The following is a 26,776-nucleotide window of genomic DNA, read 5'->3' as shown; positions in this document are numbered from 1 at the left end:
TCAAAAAACAACACCTTAAAATGAAGGCCTCAGAAGCAACCTTGGTAGCAAAAGTTTTTCTCTGACTTTCTCCTGCTTTCCTGTATCTCAGTCCCATTCTTTTTTAGGCTAGCCATAAATCCCTCTCACCCAAGGCAGGTCACACAAACCAGAACCCCTTTTCTTCGAAGCCAGTCATAAAAACTAAAAAGATTACTCTAATGTCCCCCACCTTCTGTGTAAAAATTGGCCATAAAGAAATTATCTGACGTACCTCGTTTGACTGTGGGTCATAAGACTCCATTCCAGAAAGGGTCTTGCCCCTATGCCCAGAAGGAATAAATGCATGCTCAGAGAGTCCGAGAAGCATCTAGACAGACAGACCTTGCTGGGGTTTCCTGCTCAATCTACTTGCATTAGATCATATTCATCTTGTGCACTCATGGTTCTACATGGCTGTTCATATTTTGTTGAACCTAAGCATAAAAATAGACAATTCCCCCTGTATCTTTGGGTCTTCATTCTGAAGGCACCCGTGTACACATGTTAAATAAATGTGTATGCTTTCTCTCCTACTACTCTGCCTTTTGTAAATGGATTTTTCAATGAACCTTCGGAGGGCCAAGGGAAACTTACCCCCACAGCCCCTGCAGTACTGGGATTGACAGAATTGGGATCATACATATGTTTGACTCGGTTTCCAACCAGGAGTTTATAAATTCTCTACTCTCTTTGTACTGGGTCAGATGCTGTTTCAGAGAGCAATTGGCACTTGGTTGTGGGAAGATGGCTCTACTTTCTCCCATAACTTGTTAAGTATGTGGTAGTTATGGTGTTTTTCTGCTGTTTTTTCAAGTTTAATCTATGAGCTGCCCAATGCAATTCACATTTTAAAGAACTGCACTAAAGGTAATATCTAAAGGTGTGAAATTTTGAGACAAGAGAAGGAAGGAAACAGGACAACAATTCATCTTCACCCAGGTTATCCTGATAGCTCACAGGATGAAAGTGTTCCTGTGCTCATGCAAATTGTAAACTTGTGCTCATTTGTTTCCTGGTGTGCGGACACTATCTCTTTTTGATCATTCTATGGAACACAGGGAAAGAGAAACGTTGAAATTAAAATTATTATATTTGTATGCAATCACTTTTATAATTGTTTTCTTCGGAAAGCTCCAAGTCTATTCTGATTAAAAGCAAAACCTCTTAAATTTTAACAAATCACACTCCTTTCTGTACCTCTGGAAGATAGTTAAATGTGTCGATGTGTATTTTATTTCATTAAAATAAATGTTATAAATATTTTTAAAACATTTAGACTATTATTGGTTAAATTTCTGTCTTTACCTGAGAATATTAAAAAAACAATAAAAATAATTTTATACATTTTCTTATTTTAATGTATTTTATAAACTAAGTATTGCATTTTCCCCCATGCCTCGGTTTCAACAACCCTAACACACTTTCAGGGTTGTTACTATGTTTTACTAAATTGGGGTTTCCTTCTTCTTCCTTCACAAATTGCAAATTATTTCTGGGTCTTTGTCTTGCTCTCTTCTAACCAAACACTGGAGACTCTTTCTATGTATTACTCATTCACAAAGGGGAGTGATATAGGGTGATCTACTCTGAATGTTTCTGAGTTCTGCAAACCAAGTGAAAGTCCTTTGCCTCTGCTTTGACACAGTGATTAACTCAGTGATTGCTTCCAGACTTTTCCAAATGAAATATAACCTATGCCCTGTCCACTAACTTAGCACTTTTTACTTTTTCTCTGGAAGGGTTTTCCTTTGTTTTTTCATCACCGAAAGAGTCACTTACTTGAACTTTTTTTCTCCCTGATCAATCCAGAAAACACTTTCTCCAAATATCATGTGTCTAATATTGTGCAACACACTTTTATGATAATGGTACATATATATCTTAAGAAACTTAAATTGATAGTCTTATTTCACATCTAATAGTATATTTCAAGTGCTAATGATATAACTGAGGAACACTTAACTAGGCTTCATCGTTTCAGCACACAACATGCCAAGAGTCAAGAAAGCCCGGAGTTACAAAGACACTGTGACTATCAAACCAGAACCATTTCCACAATTGAATAAAGAAATAATTAGGAAAATGAACTTAAGTTTTTGGTGATTGATACAGATTACAGAATACCATCTTTCAAAACATTCGAACTCTAAATAAAATGAGTTAGTAATTATGCTTCTTAGAGATTTAAATTTTTTTCTTAATTATTTTTTAACCAAAGTAAAACACACATATGCTTTAAAAATCCATAGTACAGAAGGACTCATTATGAAAATTAACAGTTTTATTTCTCACTGGTGCTCACCCTGGTCTGCCCCAAGGGGAAATGATTTTTCATTCTGGTTCTTCTATTTTTATCAGATTTCTCTCTAAAGGTACAGAAAGGTGCTTTATTACTTTTCCAGCCAAGAATCAATCTAGGATTTCCTTTGTCCAAACAAACCAAGGTTCAGAGATAGTCTCTTCCATGTTACCATTAGGGTTCCATTCTGCGCTTTTTTTTTTTTTTTAATTATGTTTTGTTTTGTTTTTCCTAAAAACGTGCAAGGATTCTTGACCTTGACAAGGAACAGAGGTATCTAGATGAAGTTAAATAATATGGATGCTATCTCTTTTAAGTGAAAGTTATCTCCAGATAATGATAAGAAAACTAGCTACAATGTTCTTTGGGTACAGGAAATGCATAATATACGCAAACCTTGGAGATATTGTGGGTTTGATTACAGCACCACAATAAAATAAATCACATAAATTTGTTTGGTTTTCTAATGTATATAAAAGTTATGTTTCTACTATACTGTAGTCTGTTAAATGTACAATAGCATTATGTCTTAAAAAACAATATATCTACCTGTCCAAGTTCTACAGGTGAATAAACAAAGTCTGGATGGTAGTACATCTATTTATATCACGGTTTAGTAAATATTTTAAACCCACTATTGAGACCTACTACTCTGAAAAAAACTTACACATTTTAAAATATTACTGCTTATTGACCTGGTCACGTAAAAGCTCTATAAAGTTACCAACTGCATTAGCACCTCTGAAGAGAGACAGCTTCTCCTTAGAAGTTTTGAAACTAGGCATCACCTACTCTGCTCTAGCTATGAAAATTCTAGATGGCATCTTCTTTCAATATAAGGAAGAAGTCTGCATTAAAAATATTTTACTTAGTGTAGACACTTTCATCAATGAGTTTTGCTAGATCTTCTGAATAACTCGCTACAGCTTCTACATCACCACTTGCTCCTTCACCTTGCACTTGTATGTTATGGAAACAATCTCTTTCCTTAAACTTCATGACCCAAACTCTACTAGCTTTCAAGTTTTCTTCTGCAGCTTCCTCACCATTCTCAGCTTTCATAGAATTAAAAAGAGTTAGAGTTCTAGATTAGACTTAGGTTTAAGGGAATGTTGTGACTAGTTTGATCTTTTATGCAGACCACTACAACTTTCTCCATATCCACAATAATGAAAATGGCCCCCACCCCCAAATTTTATAAAATGAATGAAGGGGGAAAAATCCAACTAGGCTTGCAGCACAATAGCAGCAACGATTAAGCCAGCTTGTCCTTTGACTCATTTCTGCATAGCCAATTGTAGCTTAGTACCCTAGGACAATGCAAGCCTTGTCACAAGACTTTTTTTCTTTTTCTGTTCCATAGATAAAATCTAAGACATTGTGAGAAGAAGATAAACTTTTGTTTGAGCTTGTTCTTTAGGTTCTACATACCAACAAAACCACCGATGCCAGTCAGTAGGTGGGGCCCGATGAGAAACGGACACATGATAGAATGCAGTTACCACATTCTGATGATTTCATCTCCCTTACCCTGACCAGTAGATGACCCTAAATGTTCCAACCCCTGCCCTCCACAATCCTTTAAAAATTCTGGCCCAGAACACCTCCACAAAAATATCTGGGCTTGAAAATTCTTCTCATTTTCTTGTTCTGTGCCTTGCGATTGTCAAACTCTTTCTCTGCTGCAAACCTGCTGTCAGTGTATTGGTCTGTTGCTGCACAGAGGGCATAGCAACCTGGTGGTCCTATTACAACAAGGCTTTTTGGCTTTCTTATCATTTGTGTGTTCATTTGGGGTAGCACTTCTAAAATTGCCTTCTAAGACATTTCTTTTGCATTTACAACTTGGCTAACTCTTTTGTGTAAGAAGCCTAGGTTTCAGCCTAATCTCAGTTTTGGACATGTCCTCCTAGCTTTTGATTTAAAGTGACAGACGTGAGACTCTTCCTTTCACTTGAACACATGAGACCATTTTAGGGTTATTAACTAGCCAAATTTTGTTATTGTTGTAACTCAGGTAATAGTCAGGCTTGAGAAGAGGGGGGAAGAGATGGAGAACAGCTGGTCAGTGGAGCAGAACACACAGAACATTTACTAATAGGTTCACCATCTTATATGGGCATGGTTCCTGGTGCCCCAAAACAATTACAAAATTGACATCAACAAGCACTGCTCACAGATTGTCACAAGATATATAATATTAATGAAAATATTTTAAATTAATTTGACAGTTGCAAAATGTGACAGAGAGACATGAATTGAACACATGCTGTTGGAAAAATGGTGTTGATAGACTTACCTGCCATAAAGTTGCCATAAGCATTCAATTTGTAAAAAATGCAATTTCTCCAAAATGTAATAAAGTAGGCTGCAATAAAGCAAGATGTGACTGTTCTCATCTATGCAGAGCATGCGTTGTTTTCAAGACATTTACTCAACTCCCATAAAAATTCAGGATATTGATGCAGGGAAGTGACGACGTCAGTGGCAGGTAAATGTCACCCAATGCAGCCTCCCTTCTCGTGCAATCGCCCAACGGGTTCTTCCTGCCCACTGCACAGACAAAATCCATCCACTGAGATGCCGGTATTGTAGCAGAGAAAGAAATTAATTGACACAAGGCTGTCCTACTTGGGAGAACTGGAGTTATCACTGAAAGTCTCCATGAAGGCTTGAAGGCTAGTATTTTTATGAACAATTTGGTGGGCAGGGGGTTAGGGCATGGATGTTGCTGATTGGTTGGAGCGGGGTGAAACCATAAGGGTATAGAAAATGGTCCTCATGAGTTCAGTCTGCCTCTGGGTTAGGCCACAGGATTAGTCGAGTCATGAGCCAGGAGTCCAGGTGGGGTTGGTCTGAAAAATCACCTCAAAAAAACCAACCTTAACTTCTACAGTATTGATGCTATCTATAGAGGCAATTGGGAAGGTCACTAGACACATGACACCTGAGCAGTAAGTGATTATAGAAACCACCCACACTTTAGCAGAGCTCAGGCCCCTGTCATAACCCTAACCTTGTGACCTTTTTATTAGTTTATCAAAAGCAGTTGAGTTTTGAGAAGAGCTATTATCATTCTTGCCTTAAGGTTAAACTATAAACTAAATTCCTCCCAAAGTTCGCTTGACCTACACCCAGTAATGACCAAGGACAGCTTGGAAGTCAGAAGCAAGATCAAATCAACTATGTCAGATTTCTTTCACTGTCATAATTTTGCAGAGGTGGCTTCACTCATGGCATGAGAACCTTCGTGTCAGAAGCACTCTGTCCTGCTTCTCTGACCTCTTTTATCTTCCTACTCTCATTTACCATTTTACCTTTGTGCTTATCCTCTTTTCCTTCATATTAGGGAAGTTTCCTTAGTCTTGGGTTCCACAAAAATATGCAACTCATTGAAGGGCTGCATGATTGACACTTGAATGGCATCCTGAACTGCATAAAAGAGTAGGGACCGGGGCTTCTGGAGGCGGTTTCTGGAATAGGGACACGTTGTGGGAGGGTGAAGGTGAGGAAATACATGTTGAATAAAGATTTTCTTGCTATGTAAATAAGAGTCCTTCAGGGGAAAAATTGTTTAGGAGCAGCTCTTTTCATGATATAGATAATTTTACTAATATAAATTTCCTTTACAGATGTAATTTTCCTTTACAAAAGGGTAGCTTTTCACATGAGCTACTCCTGTGTCTGCAGTTTCTCAAAATAATCAGTCTGAAACATGCCAACAAAGAAAAATATTTTGAGGGGACATATTCTAGTCTCCTGCTATCATATTTTGGGGTGATGTGTCCTGAGCCCCAACACCACATTTCTTTTTCTGACATGCATCCCCAAATAGCCCCTGCGTATAAGATAAGCAGAATAATTTGGGATATTTATATATTGAGTCCTGAGATCCATTGGTATGAGGGTGGCGAAGCTTTGAGCAGATCTAGTGGGAAAAGAAGGCCCAAGGCCTAAAGATGCAAAAGTCTGCTCAAGTACAACAAACGTTCCTAGATATGTGAGAGGGACAATGATAACTTGGGCTATAAGATGAAAGGCAAGGAGTGTTTGCTTCTATACATGTAATTGTATGTATATTTCTCATTATCTATGTGGACAAAACTTAACCAGTTCTTCAAGAAGGTAACACAAAGGAGTGGATTGTCAAATCAGTATCACAAGCATCCTCGGAGATTTCACCCAGTATCATGCTTTACTCATAATTTTAGTTATAATTGTGAGATGCAGACAAAACAGTGGAAAACCCAGGCCTGCAAAAGCACCTACTCATTCTTACTTTCCCCTTAGGACACACTGTGGCCCAGAGAAACAGATAAACATATGAGGTCTCTTAAAGATGTTTGTGGCTGTACCATTTACACAAAAGGAGATGTTTTGGTCATGTCACATCTCCATTTTATACTCAGATGGTTCAGATGGTTACATGGTTATGGTTACCCATAGTTTATGTGACATTTTTCCAGGAAGCCAGCCTCCATGAACCCACAATTTCTAGTTTTACGCTTTTTTTTTTTTTTTTTTTTTTTTTTACAGTGTGTTTTGCTCTTGTCACCCTGGCTGGAGTGCAGTGGTGTGATCTCAGCTCATCGAGTTCAAGAGACTCTCATGCCTCAGCCTCCCAAGTAGCAGGGGTTACAGGTATGTACCACCATGCTCGGCTAATTTTGTATTTTTAGTAGAGACAGGGTTTCTCCATATTGGCCAGGCTGGCCTCGAACTCCTGACCTCAGGTGATCCACCTGCCTCCGTCTCCCAAAATGCTGGGATTACAGGTGTGAGCCACCACGCCCGGCTTTCGTTTTATGTTTTTATTTGATTTTACCACTAACAATTTTAGACAATCTAATACATCCTGCTAAAATCATTCCATTGATAAGGATTTTGCAAGCAAAACCCACTATATATAAAAAACCACTATAGCTAGTAGGTTTGTTATTAGCATGTTTACAATGAGATTTTACCAGGTCAGTAACGTCTTTTGTTTTTTCTCAGGGAGCCCTCTCTCCCTGTTAAAAGAATGATTTGCAGCCTGATGTGAGCAATTTTCTTTCCGCTCAAAGAATGCATTTTCTAAAAGCAGTGAGATCAAAATAAATTTTTCCCTTGGGGATACTAGAATGTATACTATTATTGTGTTCTGCATTTTAGTTATAAATTTTTAGGTGGGGAAAAGACATCACTGTTTATATGTTAAGTGAACATTAGCTTCTTTTCTCCGGCTTTTGACTAAGGTTTAAAAGTTGACTTAGCTATTGAAGTCATCACTTGCTCTGAACACGGGCACTAGTAAACTGCAGGGGAGGAAGAGGGCATCTTCCTGCAGCGGATACTAGGGAATGGGAGATCCTGCAAAAAGAGATGTTCTTTTGGCAGGATACCTAACTTTTCTAAAGCAAATTTATATAAGTGAAGTTGGATATGTCAGCGGAATTTAGTCTGGGTTCTCTTGGCAGCACATCCAGAGAATACTTTGAGTGGAAACTTTATTTGGAATTGTGTATGGAATAAAGGTAGGAAAGGAAGTGCAATAGGAAAGGGCAGGTGGAACACAATAAAGGTTATTTTCTTAATCCAGCTTCTAGAGGTGGTGACTAGAGCATAACACTATAGAGTAATTCTGGGAAATGGGGCAAAACACAGTGTTCAGAATTACCTGACTTTAGGGCTGAGACTGCTAGACTATATAGCAAATCACGAGATTCATTTGTCGAGGCCCATTCTGGTGATGATTATTCAGCACTTCCGGATTAGCATGTCTGAGAGCAGCAAGGCTTTCAGCAGTTATAGGAGAAAAAAGAGCCCGTAGATACAGCTATACCGATAACTAGTTGGCCATAGTTCCCCAAATATTCCAAGGGACAAAGGCGAGGCAATGATAACCTCAGGCCTCAGGAAAAAGTGGAGATGAGTGGGAGAGATACAGTACATGGAAACCATTCACCTGCCTACGTACAAAAATAAGTAAAAAGAACAGAGAGCGGGCGCAGTGGCTCACGCCTGTAATCTCAGCACTTTGGGAGGCTGAGGCAGGAGGATCACGAGGTCAGGAGATCGGGACCTTCCTGGCTAACACAGTGAAACCCCGTCTCTACTAAAAAAAAAAAAAAATACAAAAAATACAAAAAATTAGCCAGGCACCTGTAGCCCCAGCTACTCGGGAGGCTGAGGCAGGAGAATGGCGTGAATCCACGAGGCGGAGCTTGCAGTGAGCAGAGATCGCGCCACTGCACTCCAGCCTGGGAGACAGAGCCAGACTCCGTCTCAAAAAAAAAAAAAAAAAAAGAAGAAGAAGAAGAAGAAAAAAGAACAATAAGAGTTGGCAGCTCAGAAAGAGTTAAAGGAAGGAGATATATACATATATATAAAAAAATTTTTTTTTAACTCTGTGTGTGTGTGTCTGTGTGTTTACGTATTTTAAATATTTAAGCCTGGAGTTCTTGAAGTAAACTTATATTTGTTGGATTTTTATTTCTAAGTCAGTGAACTAAGATGAAAAAAAAAGGACAATGACCGATGGATGTATTCTCACCAAACATGGTTCTAAAAACTTAGAATAACTTCCAAATAAAGGTGTTTCTCTTAGTACTGAAAATGTAGTAATAATCCCTATTGCACATTCTGTCATAAATTTATACTGTCTCAAGAGAAAAACTAAAAGCAAACCCCTAATCTCCAATAGTTTAAGGCAATTTTACATGGGGAGAAAATAATCAATATCAGATAGGTTTCTTCTGGATCAGCTTTTTCTAACACTAAAACTAAAAATGAATAGATTTCAAGTAAGCAAAGGATTTTTAAATAAATCACTTCAATTAAGATTTGCATATCATCTGGATGAAGTAGCTTTTATGCTTATATTCCTCAGTGAGGATTTATAGCTCAACAAATTTGGTGGTGCAATGAAAGCAGCTCTATGCACACAATGCAAACTGAAAAGATGGAAAGTTTAGATTTCATAAAAACTGAGAAATCAAAGTAGTCTTTTTTTTCATTTTTTTCTGTTGTTGGTTGAAAGCCCATCTTTTACAAAAAGGTTTATCTATAGTAATGTTATAATGCTTGAACATAAACAGTATACAAAATACAATACACAAAACGTTTATTTGAGTGTCTGCTTTTGTTTGGGGATGCATGGTAGATTGTATTTCCAGATACTACATCATGGATCAAAATCTCTCCTTTCAAGATTCTTATTATAGCCAATCCCTTCCACATTGAAAATTTGACCTGCTCCACATTTGATATTCCCATTAACAAGGTTACTCTTCTGTAGACAAACAAGTGTATATTGAAGTATCAGTATAGTATCTGAAGTAGATAACACACTAAACAATATAATAATGTATTAGTAAAAATAAGGAAAATAAAGAAGCTGAAGTCATGCTTAAAGAACTTTAAGAAAATGAAAATTGACGTTTGGAAAAAGCTTTTAAGGCTAACGTGAATGAGGCATTCAAGTGGGAAACCCATCCAGTTCTACCTTTTTGAACTTTGCCTGTCATGGCCAGGATAATTAGGTAGAGATCAGAAGAACAGAGTGAGAAATGGACATCCCAATTTATGTGACCTTGGGCAAATTACTTCGCTCTGTATGCCTCAGTTTTCTCATTGACAGATTGAGAATATTTATATATCTTTACTATCAAGGCATTTACAGAAATAAATGAGCTAACATATGCCAAGCGCTTTAAATTGTGTAAAGCACAAGGTAAGTAATAAATGTTTATTGTTATTAAAAAAGGAAAATTCCATGAGTAATTTTGTTATACTAAGTAAATTTACCTTTGGTTTGACCATCATTTCCTTCATGTTCCAGATAACTCTTTAAAATGAATTTGATTTTCAAACAATAAAAAACAAAACAGCAATAAAACTCCCTCTCACCTCCTCTCACCTTCTTTAGTCCTTGCCAAAGTGTTAATATTACAGAAGTACTGTGAGAATTTCCTGTGTTGTGGTTCCTGGAACACTTCAGAGGCTTGTGATTCTACTGCTTCTTATTCACACTAAAATACATGTCTCACCAATAGATGATTCAAGAACATCATTTAAATGCACAATTTTTCATTCTCTTTTTTGGCTAAATTTCTTCATACTCAACTTTCAGATTCTTTAATCTCCAGCTCAGCTCCAACAATTCAACGCTGTTCTATCTGAAAAAGTACACATCGTGCCTTCTCTACTTCGCTCTTGGAACATAATTTCTCATGGCAGGTACGTGTGATTTCAGTCACAAATTAAAAATAACCAGAAAAGCTATTTCTTGGATTGGCTAATTTTGGGGTAATGCTTTAAGAGAAAAGGACATGATTAACAGTGGATGTTTTTAGGATTTTCATGCATTAGCACTTTCCACGTTCATTTTATTTTCCTGATTCTTCATTGTGTAACTTAGACATGATTTCAGGAAGTTTTTCTCACAGGTTTAAAGAGTGACTTCTGACAGGTCTACCTTTAAATTCTGAATGAGAACTGAACTTTAACCTAGTTAAATTGTGAGCAACAGTATTCTAGCATAGCAAGAGAAAATGCCAAATATTAATGACACAATGCTGAAAAGTTTTAAATTTACTATTTATGTCGTGACATCCAAAAATTACACAAATGAACGGTTTGACACATTGTACTGTTGTTAATGACAACATCACTCTTTGAGAGTGTGTTCATGTTAGAATCTCCTAATGTGGAACTGTTTTAGGTGAAAAGCCTAGAAGCAAGTAATTTTGGGTATGAACAAACGTAATGTTCTTGGGGAAAAAAGATTATTCATGTATGTTCAATGTACTGTGAAATGAAGCCAGGCCTCCAAGGTGTTACCCATATATTTGTCGTTATCAGTTATCACACCAAGTCCAGAACGTTCCTATGTCTTCTTTTCCCTATAATATCTCTACGAACCCATGAGCAGCTAGACATTTATCAGAGCAAAACCTGCATTGAGATGAGGGGACGACATACTCTCGGTAGTATTATTGTGACAATGGTAGACTATGTTAAATGAAAGATTCTTGAGCTAGACACACTTTCATTTGATTTCTGACTTGGATACTTACTCGCTTTGCTACCTTGAGAAAATAACATCATTATTGGACCTTATGTTTTCTCACCTATGTAATGAGAATCATACTATCTCTCTTGTGATTTTGTTGAGAGAATAAAAATAAATGTCTGTTAGGTAAGTCCATAAAACACAACGTGGTGCCCGTTAACATCTTCTTCCTCCAGCTCTTTAAGCATCTCTGCCAATTTAAAACATAAATGGTAAATTTACTTTACTGCGACAGAGCTGGTAGAGAAGAAAATGTTTGAATAATCTTCCTGAAGAATAAGATACATCACATAAAAATGTTGGTATTGGGTGAAGTCCTGATTGGAAAGTCTTCAGTGTTTTATTGGCAAGATGACTCTATTATCAAATGAAAGAATGTTGTGGATTCTCCCTCACTAGTTTCTGCTTTTAAGAACTCAGCTCCTGTGTTTGCTCTTTAGGTCATTACTCTGTCTGTCTTTCTCTACAGTGTTTAAGACCACTCTGTGGAGGTTAATTTCTGGGACCTTAGGGATAATATGCCTTTCGTTGATGGCTACGTTGGGAATTTTGTTGAAAAATTGTAAGTTTTTCTAAGCAAGTCTCCATAAAAATCAAAACTGTGATGACATCATTTAATAATAAAGGCTTCATCTTACTAATGTGTAATATTTTATTATTTTGTAAACCCATACCTAATTAAACAAATTTTTAAACATGTCTTATAGCTTTTACTAAACTGGGTGTTGAGCCAGCATATACTCCAGGACCCAACATAGAACTCCAGAAAGGTACGTCACATTTTTTGGAAAACTTAGCATTGATAAGGGATTACACAAGCAGTTTCTTGTTTTTCACACAGAAAGTCATGATGGAATATTATACGTAGTAATAGAAATTTGCCTACCAGTGTAGGATAGTCTCATTTTACATTACTCAATCTAATGTAAAAATGATTAAATTACATTGAATGTGTATCATGTTTACATTTAACTAATCAGGAAAATAGTAGCCTGAAATGAAAGATATGTTTCCTATATGAGTGCTCATAAATAAGAAACAAAAAATAAACCACAGGAAATGTTACAGTTAATCCTTATTACCTGCCTGAATATGCTTATAACCTATACTTTTGCATCTCATTACTTTTCCTTTTGCACCTTCTATAATCCAGAATACAGTGCACAGATTTCTAAACCTTACTTATCCAGTGAAAGCCAACTCAAAGTCCAATTTTTGTTTTTGGAGACAGAGTTTGCTCTTGTCGTCCAAGCTGAAGTGTAGTGGCGTGAACTTGGCTCACTGCCACATCCACCTCCCAGGTTCAAGCGATTCTCCCACCTTCCTGTCTCAGCCTCCCAAGTAGCTGGGACTACATGTGCCCGCCACCATGCCCCGCTAATTTTTGTGTTATTAGTAGAGTCGGGGTTTCGCCATGTTGGCAGGCTGGTCTCGAACTCCTGACCTCAGGTCATCCACCTGCCTGGGCTTCCAAAGTGTTGGGATTATAGGCATGAGCCACCGTACCCGGCAGAGCCACTGCACCCGGCCGCGATTTTCTGAATATATTTTTTTCAGAATGCACCCCAAGTTGTCTCACCATCATCTGTGATTATATAGTGCTTCATTTACAGTGCAACATCTTGGCCAGGCACAGTGGCTCATGCCTGTAATCCCAGCAGTTTGGGAGGCTGAGATAGGCATATTACTTGAGGTCAGAAGTTTGAGACGGGCCAACCCCGTCTGTACTAAAAATACAAAAATTAGCCAGACATGGAGGCACGCACCTGTAGTATCAGTTACTCAGGAGGCTGAGGCACAAGAATCACTTGAACCTGGGAGGTGGAGGTTGCAGTGAGCTGAGATGGTGCCACTGCACTCCAGCCTGGGCAATAGAGCAAGACTCTGTCTCAAAAACAATTAAAAAATATAAAAATATAGTGCAACATCTTCAGCACCACATATATGGCAAAGATTTGAGTGCCTATGATGTGTCATGCTTTTTATTACTGTGAATAACAAATGTTGAAGACACTATTATTGATAAAATGTATAAGTAAGCCTCAAGACAATTGGTTTATTTATATTCCCTTTTCAAAAATAACATATCCAAACAATTCTCCAAATGTACCGTATTCTTTTCTGACTCAGAAAGTATGCTAAAATGTTTTCCTCCTTTAAATCTTTTTCATCTAATTAACTCCTATTTATGCTACAGTACTTAGTTTTGGGTCACTTCCTCAAAAAGAGGTTCTTGTAACTGGCCCTCATCTTAGACTCTGCTACATGCTGTTTTAACATACTTAATTTTTTTTTTAGTCTTGCTCTGTCGCCCAGGCTGGAGTGCAGTGGCCGGATCTCAGCTCACTGCAAGCTCCGCCTCCCGGGTTTACGCCATTCTCCTGCCTCAGCCTCCCGAGTAGCTGGGACTACAGGCGCCCACCACCTCGCCTGGCTAGTTTATTGTATTTTTTAGTAGAGACGGGGTTTCACTGGGTTAGCCAGGATGGTCTCCATCTCCTGACCTCGTGATCCGCCCGTCTCGGCCTCCCAAAGTGCTGGGATTACAAGCTTGAGCCACCGCGCCCGGCCTAACATACTTAATTTTTTTGCACTTATCCAAATCATCACTAAATATCGTTAATAAATTATTGAAAATTATATAATTGTGATTCTATCTTTAGAATATAATCTCCATGAGGAAAAAGCATCATGTTCATGTCTAATTAGTTCACATTAGTAGCCCCTGAAGTGTGGTGTATACAGTAGATTCTGAAAGAATGTTAAAAGAATACACAGCAAATAATTTTTGAATAATTAAATAGCATTGAAAGAAATGTCTAGTCTCCAGTGTCATTAGTCATGCTTTATCTTTTCTGTCAGACTCTGACTGCTGTTCTTGCCACGAAAAATGGGTTGGGTACCGATGCAACTGTTACTTCATTTCCAGTGAAGAGAAAACATGGAACGAAAGTAGGCATTTCTGCGCTTCTCAGAAATCCAGTCTGCTTCAGCTTCAAAACAGAGATGAGCTGGCATGTGCTAAGTCTGATTTTCTACATTTTCTTTGATCTAGAAAAAATATACTATCTGAACAAGTTAAATACTTTAAGTCATTAATCACATAGTAAGTGGACGGTTACATTGGAATTGAGTTATCTGTTCTGTGTACCTTAGTCATTGTAAAATCTACATTAAATTCCTCAGTGATTTATATCATGAGAATACAAATCAAGCTAGGTGCCAAATAAAGTGAAAGAAACTTTTCAGAAAGAATTCAAAGAAGATAATAGGTCATTACATTTACCCATTTTATTTGAAGAACCAACTACATGACTGTTATTTTTAGCTCTTTTAATTGAATTTATAATTTCTTTGATAATTTTATAGTTTTTGTCATCTTTCTGGGATATAAACTAGCATGGAAAATATGGTAAGAAAAAGTACCCAATTCTTTTTTTTTTAGACAGAGTTTTACTCTGTTGCCCAGGCTGGAGTGCACTGGTGCGATCTTGGCTCACTGCGACCTCCGCCTCCTGGGTTCAAGTGATTCTTCTGCCTCAGCCTCCTGCGTAGCTGGGATTTCAGGCACTCGCCACCAGGCCTAACACATTTTGTATTTTTAGTAGAGACAGGGTTTTGCCATGTTGGCCAGGCTGGTCTTGAACTCCCGGCCTCGGGTGATCCACCCGCCTTGGCCTCCCAAAGTGCTAGGATTACAGGCATGAGCCACCAAGCCTGCGCCTGGCCCTAATTACCCAATTCTTTTTTTTTTTTTTTTAGAAGGAGTCTTGCTCTGTCGCTGGAGTGCGGTGGCGCCATCTTGGCTCACTGGAAGCTCCGCCTCCCAGATTCACGCCATTCTCCTGCCTCAGCCTCCTGAGTAGCTGGGACTACAGGCGCCCGCCACCACGCCCGGCTAATTTTTTTGTATTTTTAGTAGAGACGGGTTTTCACTATAATGCCAAGATGGTCTCGATTTCCTGACCTCGTGATCCTCCCACCTTGGCCTCCCAAAGTGCTGGGATTACAGGCTTGTGCCACCGTGCCCGGCCCCTAATTACCCAATTCTTAAGAAAAAGTGAAAAAAATTCTCCTGCTGCATGAGCCACCTTTGCCGATTATATGTTGAGCAGATTATACCTATGGGATTCATCCTTCACAATACCATTATTTTGGAATCAAATTTAATCATTGATCCCCTGTGAAGAAAGTGTTCCATAAAGACTCTATCTCCCTTTATAAGGTTTCTAATTCTTCAAGAAGTGAGATTTTGTAGTATTTTTTCTCCATATATGAATGGGCCTGATAAATGAGAACTCTGAGTTATGTGACTATACCTTTTAAAGAGGAAGTTAAAAATAATTTCCGTTTGTGTAATGGACAGGCTGAATCTTATTGTAAACACTGACTTGCCCTCAAAATATGTTATTCCCAGAGTAGATTAAAAATAGATTAATGTGATTGTCTTTTACTCGAAGCAGGATTTTATGAGCTCCAGTCAACATTTTTACTGGATTGGACTCTCTTACAGTGAGGAGCACACCGCCTGGTTGTGGGAGAATGGCTCTGCACTCTCCCAGTATCTGTGAGTTTCTGGCAATCATGGCCTTGTTTGCTCTTTACGAATGTGTCGTTAGATGTGATTAGTAAAGGTAACATCCAGGAGCACTGTAGCTGAAATGACCTGGTCTAGGGCATGAGAATACAGAAAAAGGAAAAGGTACAACAAAATGACAATTTTAGATCTGCCTAGAACATCCAAGTTAATGGTCAGGTGACGTGAAAGTTAGTGTATTTGCGGCCATAAAAGAACTTTTAACATATGCGTTGTTTTTGCCTTAGTACAAGCACTTGGAAGTATATGTGCATGTACAGATACTCATATCCACAGAGGCAGTCCAGAAAAAGTAATATATTGATTATTTTATCTATTCTGGTAGATCCCAATATTCTCAGCATTGTCTTATGTTTTATATGCTGTAGGCTCATTTTCTGTATGTGTGTACTTTTTGAATCTCATTTTCATTTAAAAACATGAGATTTGCAGCATGACACAGGGACAAAGTTTATGCTCTTGTTTGTTTTCCTAGACTAGATCAGATAATACATCTTAAATAAAATAGAAGAAAAGCATATCACATATTTAAACCATTAATGACAACAGAAAACAGCAAGGAAAAGCTCCTGGCCTCAATGCTATTGATTAGTAAGAAAACAACTGGGTATTTTGTAGCATTACACTAGAGAATCATGAAAATTGTGGTTACTGAAAGAAAAAAAGGACTCAATATGTTAATATCTCACTCAAATGCTTTTAAAAGTTATATCATTTAATTGAAAAATTATCTGAACATTCTCACTTCTTTTTGTGCATATTAACATTTTCTTCTTCATTACAGATTTCCATCGTTTGCAACTTTTAATCCAAAGAACTGCATAGCATATAATTCAAAGGGAAATGCTTTAGACGAATCCTGTGAAACTAAAAATCGTTATATCTGTAAGCAACAGCTCATTTAAATGTTTCTTGGGGCAGAGAAGGTGGAGAGTAAAGACCCAGCATTACTAATAATGACACAGTTACCTGTTATATTGTTACTAATTGTCTACTTCTGGAGTCTATAAAATGTTTTCAAACAGTGTCTTACACAATTGTCATAGATGTGAAACAATGTGTTTTAAAATTGATGAAATTTGTATATCTACATTTGAAATTATAAAATTAATATGAAGAATTTTATGAGTATTTTGATTTAATGTATCTAATGTTAAATTCGATGTCATTTTATTGCACGTTTATGTAATTTTATTTACATTCTTGCAAATTCTCGGCACAAATTTCAATAAAATTTAATTCACGTCAAATAAAATTTACAAAATAAAATTTAACTCACATTGCCCAGGCTGGAGTGCAGTGGCCAGATCATAGCTCATTGCAACCTCAACCCCTGGGCTCAAGTGATCCTCCTGATTCAGCCTCCCAGGTAGCTAGGACTACAGGCTCCACACCACTATGCCCAGCTAACTTTTAGTTTTTGTGAAGACAAGGTCTCACTGTGTTGCCCAGGCTGGTCTTGATCTCCTGGCCTCAAGGGATTCTGCCACCTTGGATTCCCAAAGTGCTAAGATTGCAGGTGTGAACCACCATCCCTGGCCCTCTTCACATTCTTGTATGAAGATTGATTTAGGAAAAATGCACTTCAGTTAACTGACAAAATATGTAGGATGAAATGTAATATCTTTCAAATGTTTAATTTGAACTAAGAGCTTATGCATTGCACTTTCTGGAGATTTGTAATGTTTTGGATTTGTTGTCCATGTGATTACAAAATAATATATTTTTAATTAAAAAATTTAAAATAATACAGGCAAGCATGTAACGATTATAAATTTTTTTTTTTTGCACCAACTCTCCTGTCTCCCTGACCTCCTCTCATTAGGCATTTCTGTATTGATTTTAACACTTAGAGTGGTTTTCTCTGTTATGAATCAAAGCTGGTCTATTTTCATCATTTTCGGGATGAAAAAATTCATTTTGATTGACTTAGGATGGAAGGATTTGAACTGGGACCGGTAGTTTATGCCTGTAATCCCAGCACTTTGGGAGGCCAAGGTGGGTGGATCACTTGAGGTCAGGAATTTGAGACCAGCTTGGCCAACATAGTGAAACACTCTCTCTACTAAAAATACAAAAATTAGCTGGGCATGGTAGTGCGCGCCTGTAATCCCAGCTATTTGGGAGGCTGAGGTGAGAGGATCTCTTGAACCTGGGAGGCGGAGGTTGCAGTGAGCCGAGATTGTACCACTGCACTCCAGCCTGGTCGACAGAGCAAGACTCCTCTCCAAAAAAAAAAAAAAACAAAAAAAAAAACAGATGGAAGGATTTGGAACTTTAATTGCATCTGAAAAACTGCCTCACCTTTGTTATTTAGTGTACTCTAACCACAGAGTAACATCCCATCATAATCCCAAATTCTACTCAAACTAAAGGGGAAGGGACTATGCAGGTGTATGCTAGGCCACTGGTGTACCAATTAGAAACCACTTTAGAGTTATGCCTACTGTACCCCCATGATCCTAAAAATATGTTACAACTGCTACTTCATAGTTTATGCCATTTATTTAATTTATTTATTATTATTATTTTTTTGAGACACAGTTTCATTCCCACTGCAGCCCAGGCTGTAGTGTAGTGATGCCATCATGGTTCACCGCAGCTTCAACTTCCCAGGCTCAGGTGATCCTCCCACCTCAGCCTTCTGAGTACTTGGGACTAAGGTACAAGCCATCATGCCTAGCTAATTTTTTGTATCGTTTGTAGAGATGGGGTTTCACATTGTTGCCCAGGCTGGTCTCGAACTGTTGGGCTCAAGGGTTCTGCCCACCTTGGCCTCCCAAAGTGCTGGAATTACAGGCATAATGTATCTGGCCAGTTTATATAATTTAAACACTGCCTTTTGGTTCCTTAATTCACGTATGCTAGGACAAGTAATTATTTTCTGTTTTTCTCAATACATTAATTATTGGTTCTTCCATTAGTTGTGAAGTTCAAATTAGGGAAAAGGAGTTAGAATGGTGGGAGCAAGGGAAAGCAGAAAGAGAAAGCAGATAAGCTATGAGTCTGCCTTTCTTCAGGTCCAGGATATGGGCCATGTGCTAACCTATCACCAGACACCTGCAAGTCAGCTCACTGCAACCTTGGCGTTATCAGTACTGGACAAAGCCCTCTGCAGCATACAGTATAAACACTATTCCATAAAATCTTCAGCACGCCTTGTTTCTTTGCAGTCAGTTTTTCTTCTCCTGATGCTGCCTGTTACCTCCCTGGAAACATATTTTCCTACTTTTCTTTAATAAATCTGCCTTTCTTTACCTACAACTGTCTTGGTAAATTCTTTTACCTCAATGCTACCTGCCCAGATAGCTGTTGCTAACCCACAACATTAGTGTATTAGTCCATTCTTATGCTGCTAAGAAAGATATACCCAAGACTGGGAAATTTATAAAATAAAGAGGTTTAATTGACTCACAGTTCTGCAGGGCTGGAGAAGCCTCTGGAAACTGTCGCTACGTATTAATGTGTCACACAGCAATAGATAAGCAATATATATTTTGGTACCCAGAATGAAGTTACTGTTATAAAGAAAAAAAAAAAGACACTAAAATTTTGGAGTGCTTGAAAACAGGCAGTGGATGGAGGCTAAAAGGACAGGAAAGACTGAAACCTTCTAGCACAAGCTTATAGTAGGGAAGGGAAAACATTAGAAACTGGAGAAAGTAAAAATCTTTCTATTTAGTACCAGAAAGTTTAGCAACACTTTTGTCTGTAGTATGGTGGAGGGTAGAAAATGTACTTAATGAATTAAGAGAATGCTCTAAAGTGATTTCTAGTCAGAGTGTTGAAGATACTGTCTGATTTCTTCCTACTACTTATATGACAATGCTATAGAAGACACATAACCTCATGGAAGGGCCGTTGAGCAAAAGAAGTCAGAACTTGATAGTTTTGAGATTCCTGGACTCTCAAGTGTTAGCATGTCAAAAATGCTAAAATTGAGAAATAGATTCTGAGCAAAGGTCCAATCTAGGGTGCTCTGAGGAAAGCATGATTCTAAAGAAGAAGGTGTGCGTGTGACTAAAATTTCCTGTAAATGTCATAGAAAGAACACAGGTAGTGCCTCAATTCAATCAGACAAAGGATCTATAAAGGTCAAATAACAGGGCTTCTAGGAAGCCCTAGGGCATTGTCCCTCAGGTATCTCAGCAGAAGCTCCAGGTAGAGAGAAGATTGAAGAGATTTATGTGTGTGGTTTTTACAAATAGAATTCATAGAAAACCTCAAAACATTTTTGAGATGACTATGTCAGTAGAAAAATGACAATGAAGTGCTTCCTTTTATTAAAAAGTAAGAATGATTCAAAGGACAGAACTAAGAGCCTGTAAGGTGGATCCAAGAGTTATGAAGAGTCATTTTATAGCAGAAACAGGACTGAGTCCTAATCAAATGAGTCCCAACATTTGCTATGCTAGATTTTACATTATTATGCATCAGTGACTCCTTTGTAATTCTCATGCCCCTCCCTCTTTTGAACAAGGATGTGTATAGAGTTTGTTCTTTTGGATGCTGAGTGTATAAGGGAAGCAAATCTCTAGTATTGTTAATTTCACAAGCTTTCAGATAGAGAAAACTTATACTCAAGAAGCTAAACTTAAGGAACTTCACCTGATGAGTTTCACTCACACTTGGGTGTGACAAATTTCTGGACTTTGAGCTGACATTGTAACGGGATGAGATTTAGCAGTTGGTGTGGATTTTGTATGTGGGAGGGACATAAATCATTTGGGACCAAAGATTAGACTCTTGTAAACAGCTTCCTATATGTCCTAATGATCCCTGTTTCTTGGAATTTAACACTTTTGATATAATCAATTACATTGTATACGGGTTGATCAGTGTGACCAAGAGAATAAGGCAGAAGTTATGGCATGTCACTTTTGAGGCTAGATTATAAAAGACAGTATGTCTTTGGCATTGTCCTCTCTCATATCATTTGATTTGGAGGAAGCCAGCTACCTCGTCATGAGCAACTTTTGGAAGTGTTCCATGTGGCAAAGAACCGAGGCCTCCTATAAACAGCGAGCAAGGAACTGCAGCCATCTTGTAGACAGCCATGTGCGTCAGCCTCCTTGGTTCAACTCTTCAGCCAGTGTCAAGCCTTAGAAAATACAACCCAACCTACATTTTAACTGCAGCCTCATGAGGGATCTTGAGCTAGAACCAGCTAGCACAATTGCTCTTGATTCCTGACCTCACAAACTGTGAAGTGAAATATTCTGTTGTTTTAAGCTCACAAGTTTGAGGATAACTTGTTCTTTATAGTAGTTAGCTAATACAGTGTGTTTCATCATCATGACCTCAGGTATAGAAAACATTTATTTATTGATTGAGATGGAGTCTCACTCTGTCACCCAGGCTGGAGTGCAGGGGCACAATCTCGGCTCACTGCAACCTCTGCCTCCCTGGTTCCAGCAATTCTCACGCCTCAGCCTCCCCACTAGCTGGGATTACAGGCACCCACCATTACGCCGGGCTAATTTTTGTATTTTCAGTAGACATGGGGTTTTGCCATGTTGGCCGGGCTGGTCTCCAACTCCTGGCCTCAAGTGATCCACCTGCCTCGGCCTCCTGAAGTGCTCGGATTACAGGCATGACCCATAGCATCCGGTCAAATAGAGGACATTTTAGAGCCCAATAGTAAGCTAGGATTATATTTCCTTCTTTGAGGTTCTATTGTTACAACCCTTATACAATAAAAAACAACTCTTCTGCCAGATTAAAATTTTTTGTTTGTTTGTTTTTTGTTTTTTGTTGTGTTAGTTCTCAGTTATGTTATATAACCCATGAGTGTCACTTTGTTCTCATTGGAATTAACCCTCCAAGAGGCCTTACCCACCTGCTTTTGTTTGGACTGGCACCTTACTAGACCTGCTCCACAAACTGCCATCATGAAATTTTTCTTCACTAATTTTCTCATTTACACTAAATACTTCATTGATTACGGTTTACCTCTGTATATATTTTTAATTGAGCAAAAACACAATAAAGAATATCTATCTTAAATTTACATGTAAATCTTTAAGCTATGTCTACGCTTACACAATTACTACCAGATTGCAATAGAGACTATCTACCACCACCAAGACTCTCTTTCTGTTTGCTAATTGATACTGTCTCCCCTGTTCCAAGAAAACCACTACTCTGATTTTTGAAAATATAGGTTTGTTTAGCCTGTTCTTGAATTTCATATAAATGGAAGCTTAGCAAATATGATCTTGGTGGCTTCTGTTGCTAAGCATTACATCTGTGAGATACATCCATATATTTGTGCAGCAGTAGCTCCTTACTTTTATTGTCATGTAGAATTCATAAGAATGTATCACAATTTGCTTATTTATTCTAATATTGTTCAACATTTGAGTCATTTCCACTTTTCACTATTATGAGTAAAATTACTATAAACATTTTAATATATCTCTTGTGGGACATGTGGCTTCATATCTTTTGAGTGTATGCCTAGGAGTTGAATTTCTAAGTCATAAGCTGTCGTGTATTTAGGCCCTTTAGTTCATGCTTTAAAAACTTGTAAAAATTTATTTATAAAGTTTATTTATAATTTCACTGGCAGTTTATGTGAGTGTTACTCTATGTTCTTGACAAACACATAGTATTATGAATTATTTTAGTCTAAGGACCTTCTGGATACTATGCATTTGCATACAATTGTACATTTAATTTCCATTTTCTAAATGAATAATGATGCTTACTTCACATCTTTTAGTTTTCATTTTTATAACCTTTTCTATGTAGTGCTTATTTAAGCTTTTAGCCATTATTTATTTTTAACAGCGCTGTTGCAGTATAATTGAGATACAATAAAGTTTATATGCTTAAAGTATGACATTTGATGCATTTCCATATCTATGCATCTGTGAAACCATCACCTCAGCAATATATGAAACACATACTACCCTCAAAAGTATCCTTTTCCCTATATATAAAAAATCTGCTTCTTCCCTCACCGATGAGTATTGTACTGTATTCTGTTACTATAGATTTGCCGTTCTATGTTTTATATAGAGTCATATAATATGTACATCTGTTGTCAGGATTTTTCATTCAGCATAACAGTTTTTATACTCATCTATGTTGATACATGTATCAATAGTTAATTCCCTTTTCTTTCTTTCTTTCTTTTTTTTTTTTTGAGACTGACTCTTGCTCTATCACCCAGGTTAGAGGGCGGTGGTGCGATCTCGGCTCACTGCAGCCTCCACCACCCAGGTTCAAGTGATTCTCGTGCCTCAGCCTCACTGGTAGCTGGGATTACAGATGCCCACCACAACACCCAGCTAATTTTTGTATTTTTAGTAGAGACGGGGTTTCACCATGTTGACCAGTCTTGTCTTGAACTCCTGACCTCAAGCGACCCACCTGCCTTGGCCTCCCAAAGTGCTGGGATTACAGGCATAAGCCACCATGTCCAGCCAATTCCTTTTTATTTCTGAGAGTCTTCTGATCCTTGAATAAAGTATGTTTCTTGTACTTCAATATGCTTAATTTTTTCCTTCTGGCTTTTGTTTTAGGTTCAGGGGTACATATGTAGCCTTCTTATATGAGTACATTGCATGCTGCAGTGGTTTGGTGTACAGATAATTTTGTCATCCTTGTAATCGGCATAGTACTTGACAGGCAGTTTTTCAATCCTCATCCTTCTCCCACTCTCCACCCTCAAGTAGGCCTCAGTGTCTATTGTTTCCTTTTTTGTGTGTGCCTGTGTACTCCATGTTTAGCTCCTACTTATAAGGGAGAACATATGGTTTTTGGTTTTCTTTTCTTCCGTTGATTTGCTTAGGATAATGGCCTCTAGTTCCATCCATGTTGCTGCAAAGGACATGATTTGGTTCTTTTTCATGTCTGCATAGTATTTCATGTTGTATATGTACCACATTTTCTTTACCTAGTCCATCGTCTCAATATACTTAAATTATACTCAGTAATGTTTTGTAGTTTTTAATATTCAGGCCTTTTATGTTTTTATGAGATTTCCCCAAAGTAGTCTATTGTTTTTAATGCTATTATACATTTTATTTTCTAATCTCAAGTTTTTTATTTTTAAAATTGTAAGTGTATATATATATATATATTCATTTACACAGTTGATTCTAAGTGTATCTTTTATTGTTCAACCTGCCTAAACTCACTTATCCTAGCAGCATTTCTGTAGATTTCATTGTATTATCTGCATAGATGAATAAAGACAGTTTTGCCTATTTCTTTTGAAAACTGTGTGCCTTGAATTCTTTTTATAGCCTTGTCACAGTGGCCGGAACATTCAACACAAAGTTGAATACAAGTGGCGAGTAAACACCCTTGGTTTGCTATTGATCTTAGAGGATGAATATTCACTTTTTTATCTTTACACTTGATTTTAGCTGTAGGATTTTCATAAATGACCTTTACTAGGTTGAGAAAGTTCCCTCTTATTCCTAGTCTGATGATAATTTTTATAAGGAGTACATATGACATACGCTTTTATTAAATGTTTTATTCTGCCTCTATTGAAATCAGATAGTTTTTATTTCTCAGCTATAAACCTCAGTTGTTCATCTTTTTTACATATCTTTGCATCTATTTGCTAATTTTTTAAAATTCTATTTTATTGAGGTAAACACAAGATCTACCCTCTTAACAAATTTTCAAGTCTACAGTACAGTATTATTAACAATAGATAAAATGTTATATAGTAGATCTCTATAATTTATTCATCTTGCATAATTGAGGCTTTATGTCCTCTGATTAACGATGTCCCATTTTTTCCTCTCTCCATTGCTGGCAACCACCATTCTATTCTCTGATTTTATAAGCTTGACCACTTTAGATATTTCACATAAGTGGAATCATATAGTATTTATCCTGTGACTCGCTTACTTCATTTAGCATAATGTCCTCAAGTTTCATCCACATTGTTACATATTGCAGGATTTCATTTTTAAGGCTGGATAATATTCTATTGTATTTGTATGTACATGTTGGCTACTGTGACTAGTATAACAATGGACAGTAGTATACTAATATTTCTTTGAGATTCTTATTTCAATTCTTTTGCATAATTACCTGGAAGGGGGATTGGTGGATCATATGGTAGTTCTATTTTTATTTTTTTGAGAAATCACCATCCTGTTTTCCACAGAAGCAGCACAATTTTTCATTCCCACCAAAGTGTTCAAGAGGTCTAATTACCCTACATACTTCCTAACACTTGTCTTTTGTTTGTTTGATAATAACCATCCTTATAAGCGAAATATGATATTTGCTGCTTATAATTCGCATTTCCCTGATGATTAGTGATATTGAGCATCATTTCATATACCCATTGACCCTTTGTATGTTTTTTATGGAGAAATGACCATTCAAGTCTTTGATACATTTTTTAATTGGGTTACTTGTGTTTTTCATATTGAGTTGTAGGAATTCTTTATATGTTTTGGATATTGACTCCTTTTCTGATATATGATTTGCAATTATTTTCTCCCATTCTGTAGATCATCTTTTCATTCCATTGGTTGTTTTCTTTGTGAACCCTGAAAATTTGAGACAGGTCTCAGTTAATTTAGAAAGTTTATTTTGCAAAGGTTGAGAACACATGCCCATGACACAGCCTCACCTCAGGAGGTCCTGCTGACATGTGCCCAAGGTGGTCAGGGCACAGTTTGGTTTTATACATTTTAGAGAGACATGAGACATCAATCAATATATGTAAAATGAATATTGGTTTGGTCTAGAAAGGTGGGACAACTCAAAACAAAAGTGGAACAACTGGAAGCTAGGAGGGGGCTTCCAGGTCACATGTAAGAGACAAATGGCTGCATCTTTTTGTTTCTGATTAGCATTTCCAAAGGAGGCAATCAGATACGCATTTATCTCAGTGAGCAAAGAGATAACTTTGAATAGAATGGGAGGCAGTTTTGCCCTAAGCAGTTCCCAGCTTGAATTTTCCCTTTTGTTTAGTGATTTTGGGGGCCCAAGATAATTTCCTTTCACACCTTTGATGTGAACAAGCTATTTGTTTGCTATAGTCCTACTTGTCTATTCTTGCTTTTGTTGCCTGTGCTTTTGGTATCAAATTGATGAACTCATTGCCAAAACCAATGTCAAAAGGTTTTCCTCTACGCTTTCTTCGAAGGGCTTTACATTTTCATTGCTTACATTTAGGCTTTTAATCCATTTGGAATTTATTTTTGCATATGGTGTAAGATGAGCAATTTCTTTGCAATATGGATATTCATTTTTCCCATCACTATTTGTTGAAGAAACTGTCATTTCCCCTTTTAAGTATTCCGGCCATCCAAAGACTGTTTAACCATATTTGCAAAGTTTATTTCCAAGTTCTCCAATCTGTTTAATTGGTCTATATGTTCACCTTTATGCCAGTGCCATTTTGTTTCAACTATTGTAGCTTTGTAATATATTTTGATATCGGGAAATTTGAGGCCTCTGGCCTTTTGCTTCTTGCTCAAGATTTGTTTGGTTATTTAGGGTTTTTTGGTTCCATGTACATTTTAGTTTCATTGCTTTTCTAATTCTAAAATGCCATTGAGGTCTTCATAGGAATTGCACTAAATCTGTAGATCACATTGTGAAATACAAACATTTTAACTATATGAAGTCTTCTAAGAAATGAATATAGGAGAATTTTCACATGTTGATTTTGTACCCTGCAACTTTACTTGGTTTTAGGAGGCTTTTTTGTGGATTCTTTAGAGCGTGCCATGGGCAAACAGGCACCATTTTACTTCTTCTTTTACAATCTGTATGCTGTTTATTTCTTTTTCTTGTCTAAGAGCTTTAAGTAGGACAAGGG

At 37.4% G+C, this 26,776-nt stretch overlaps 1 protein-coding gene and 1 long non-coding RNA gene across 5 annotated transcripts in view; one reads left to right on the top strand and one right to left on the bottom strand.

Annotated features, from left to right (window-relative positions):
• Positions 1-26,776, bottom strand: part of LOC119622692 (uncharacterized) — a 48,411-nt gene that overhangs the window by 17,125 nt on the left and 4,510 nt on the right. The window lies entirely within an intron of this gene.
• Positions 9,146-17,089, top strand: KLRD1 (killer cell lectin like receptor D1). 2 transcript variants are annotated; one of them, XM_007967615.3, is made up of 6 exons: positions 9,146-10,537; positions 11,842-11,934; positions 12,080-12,142; positions 14,235-14,386; positions 15,836-15,939; positions 16,754-17,089. In XM_007967615.3, exons 1-6 carry the CDS (start codon positions 10,531-10,533, stop codon positions 16,872-16,874), a joined length of 540 nt encoding a protein of 179 aa, XP_007965806.1. In that variant the 5' UTR covers positions 9,146-10,530; the 3' UTR covers positions 16,875-17,089. The 2 variants fall into 2 exon arrangements, with proteins under 2 accessions (XP_007965806.1, XP_007965808.1); XM_007967617.3 differs by lacking the exon at positions 11,842-11,934 and having other exon boundaries at positions 9,147-10,537.

Source organism: Chlorocebus sabaeus, chromosome 11 (assembly GCF_047675955.1).
Source record: "Chlorocebus sabaeus isolate Y175 chromosome 11, mChlSab1.0.hap1, whole genome shotgun sequence".
In the NCBI taxonomy this organism is placed as follows: domain Eukaryota; kingdom Metazoa; phylum Chordata; class Mammalia; order Primates; family Cercopithecidae; genus Chlorocebus; species Chlorocebus sabaeus.
Note: the sequence above shows the minus strand (reverse complement) of the source record. Positions and strands in the feature narration are given on the sequence as shown.

Excerpts from the sequence above, each read along its gene's own strand:
- KLRD1 (XM_007967615.3), top strand. Across the intron at positions 14,387-15,835 it reads TTCAAAACAGAGATGAGCTG|GATTTTATGAGCTCCAGTCA; the intron begins GCATGTGCTAAG and ends TACTCGAAGCAG. Across the intron at positions 15,940-16,753 it reads TCTGCACTCTCCCAGTATCT|ATTTCCATCGTTTGCAACTT; the intron begins GTGAGTTTCTGG and ends TCTTCATTACAG.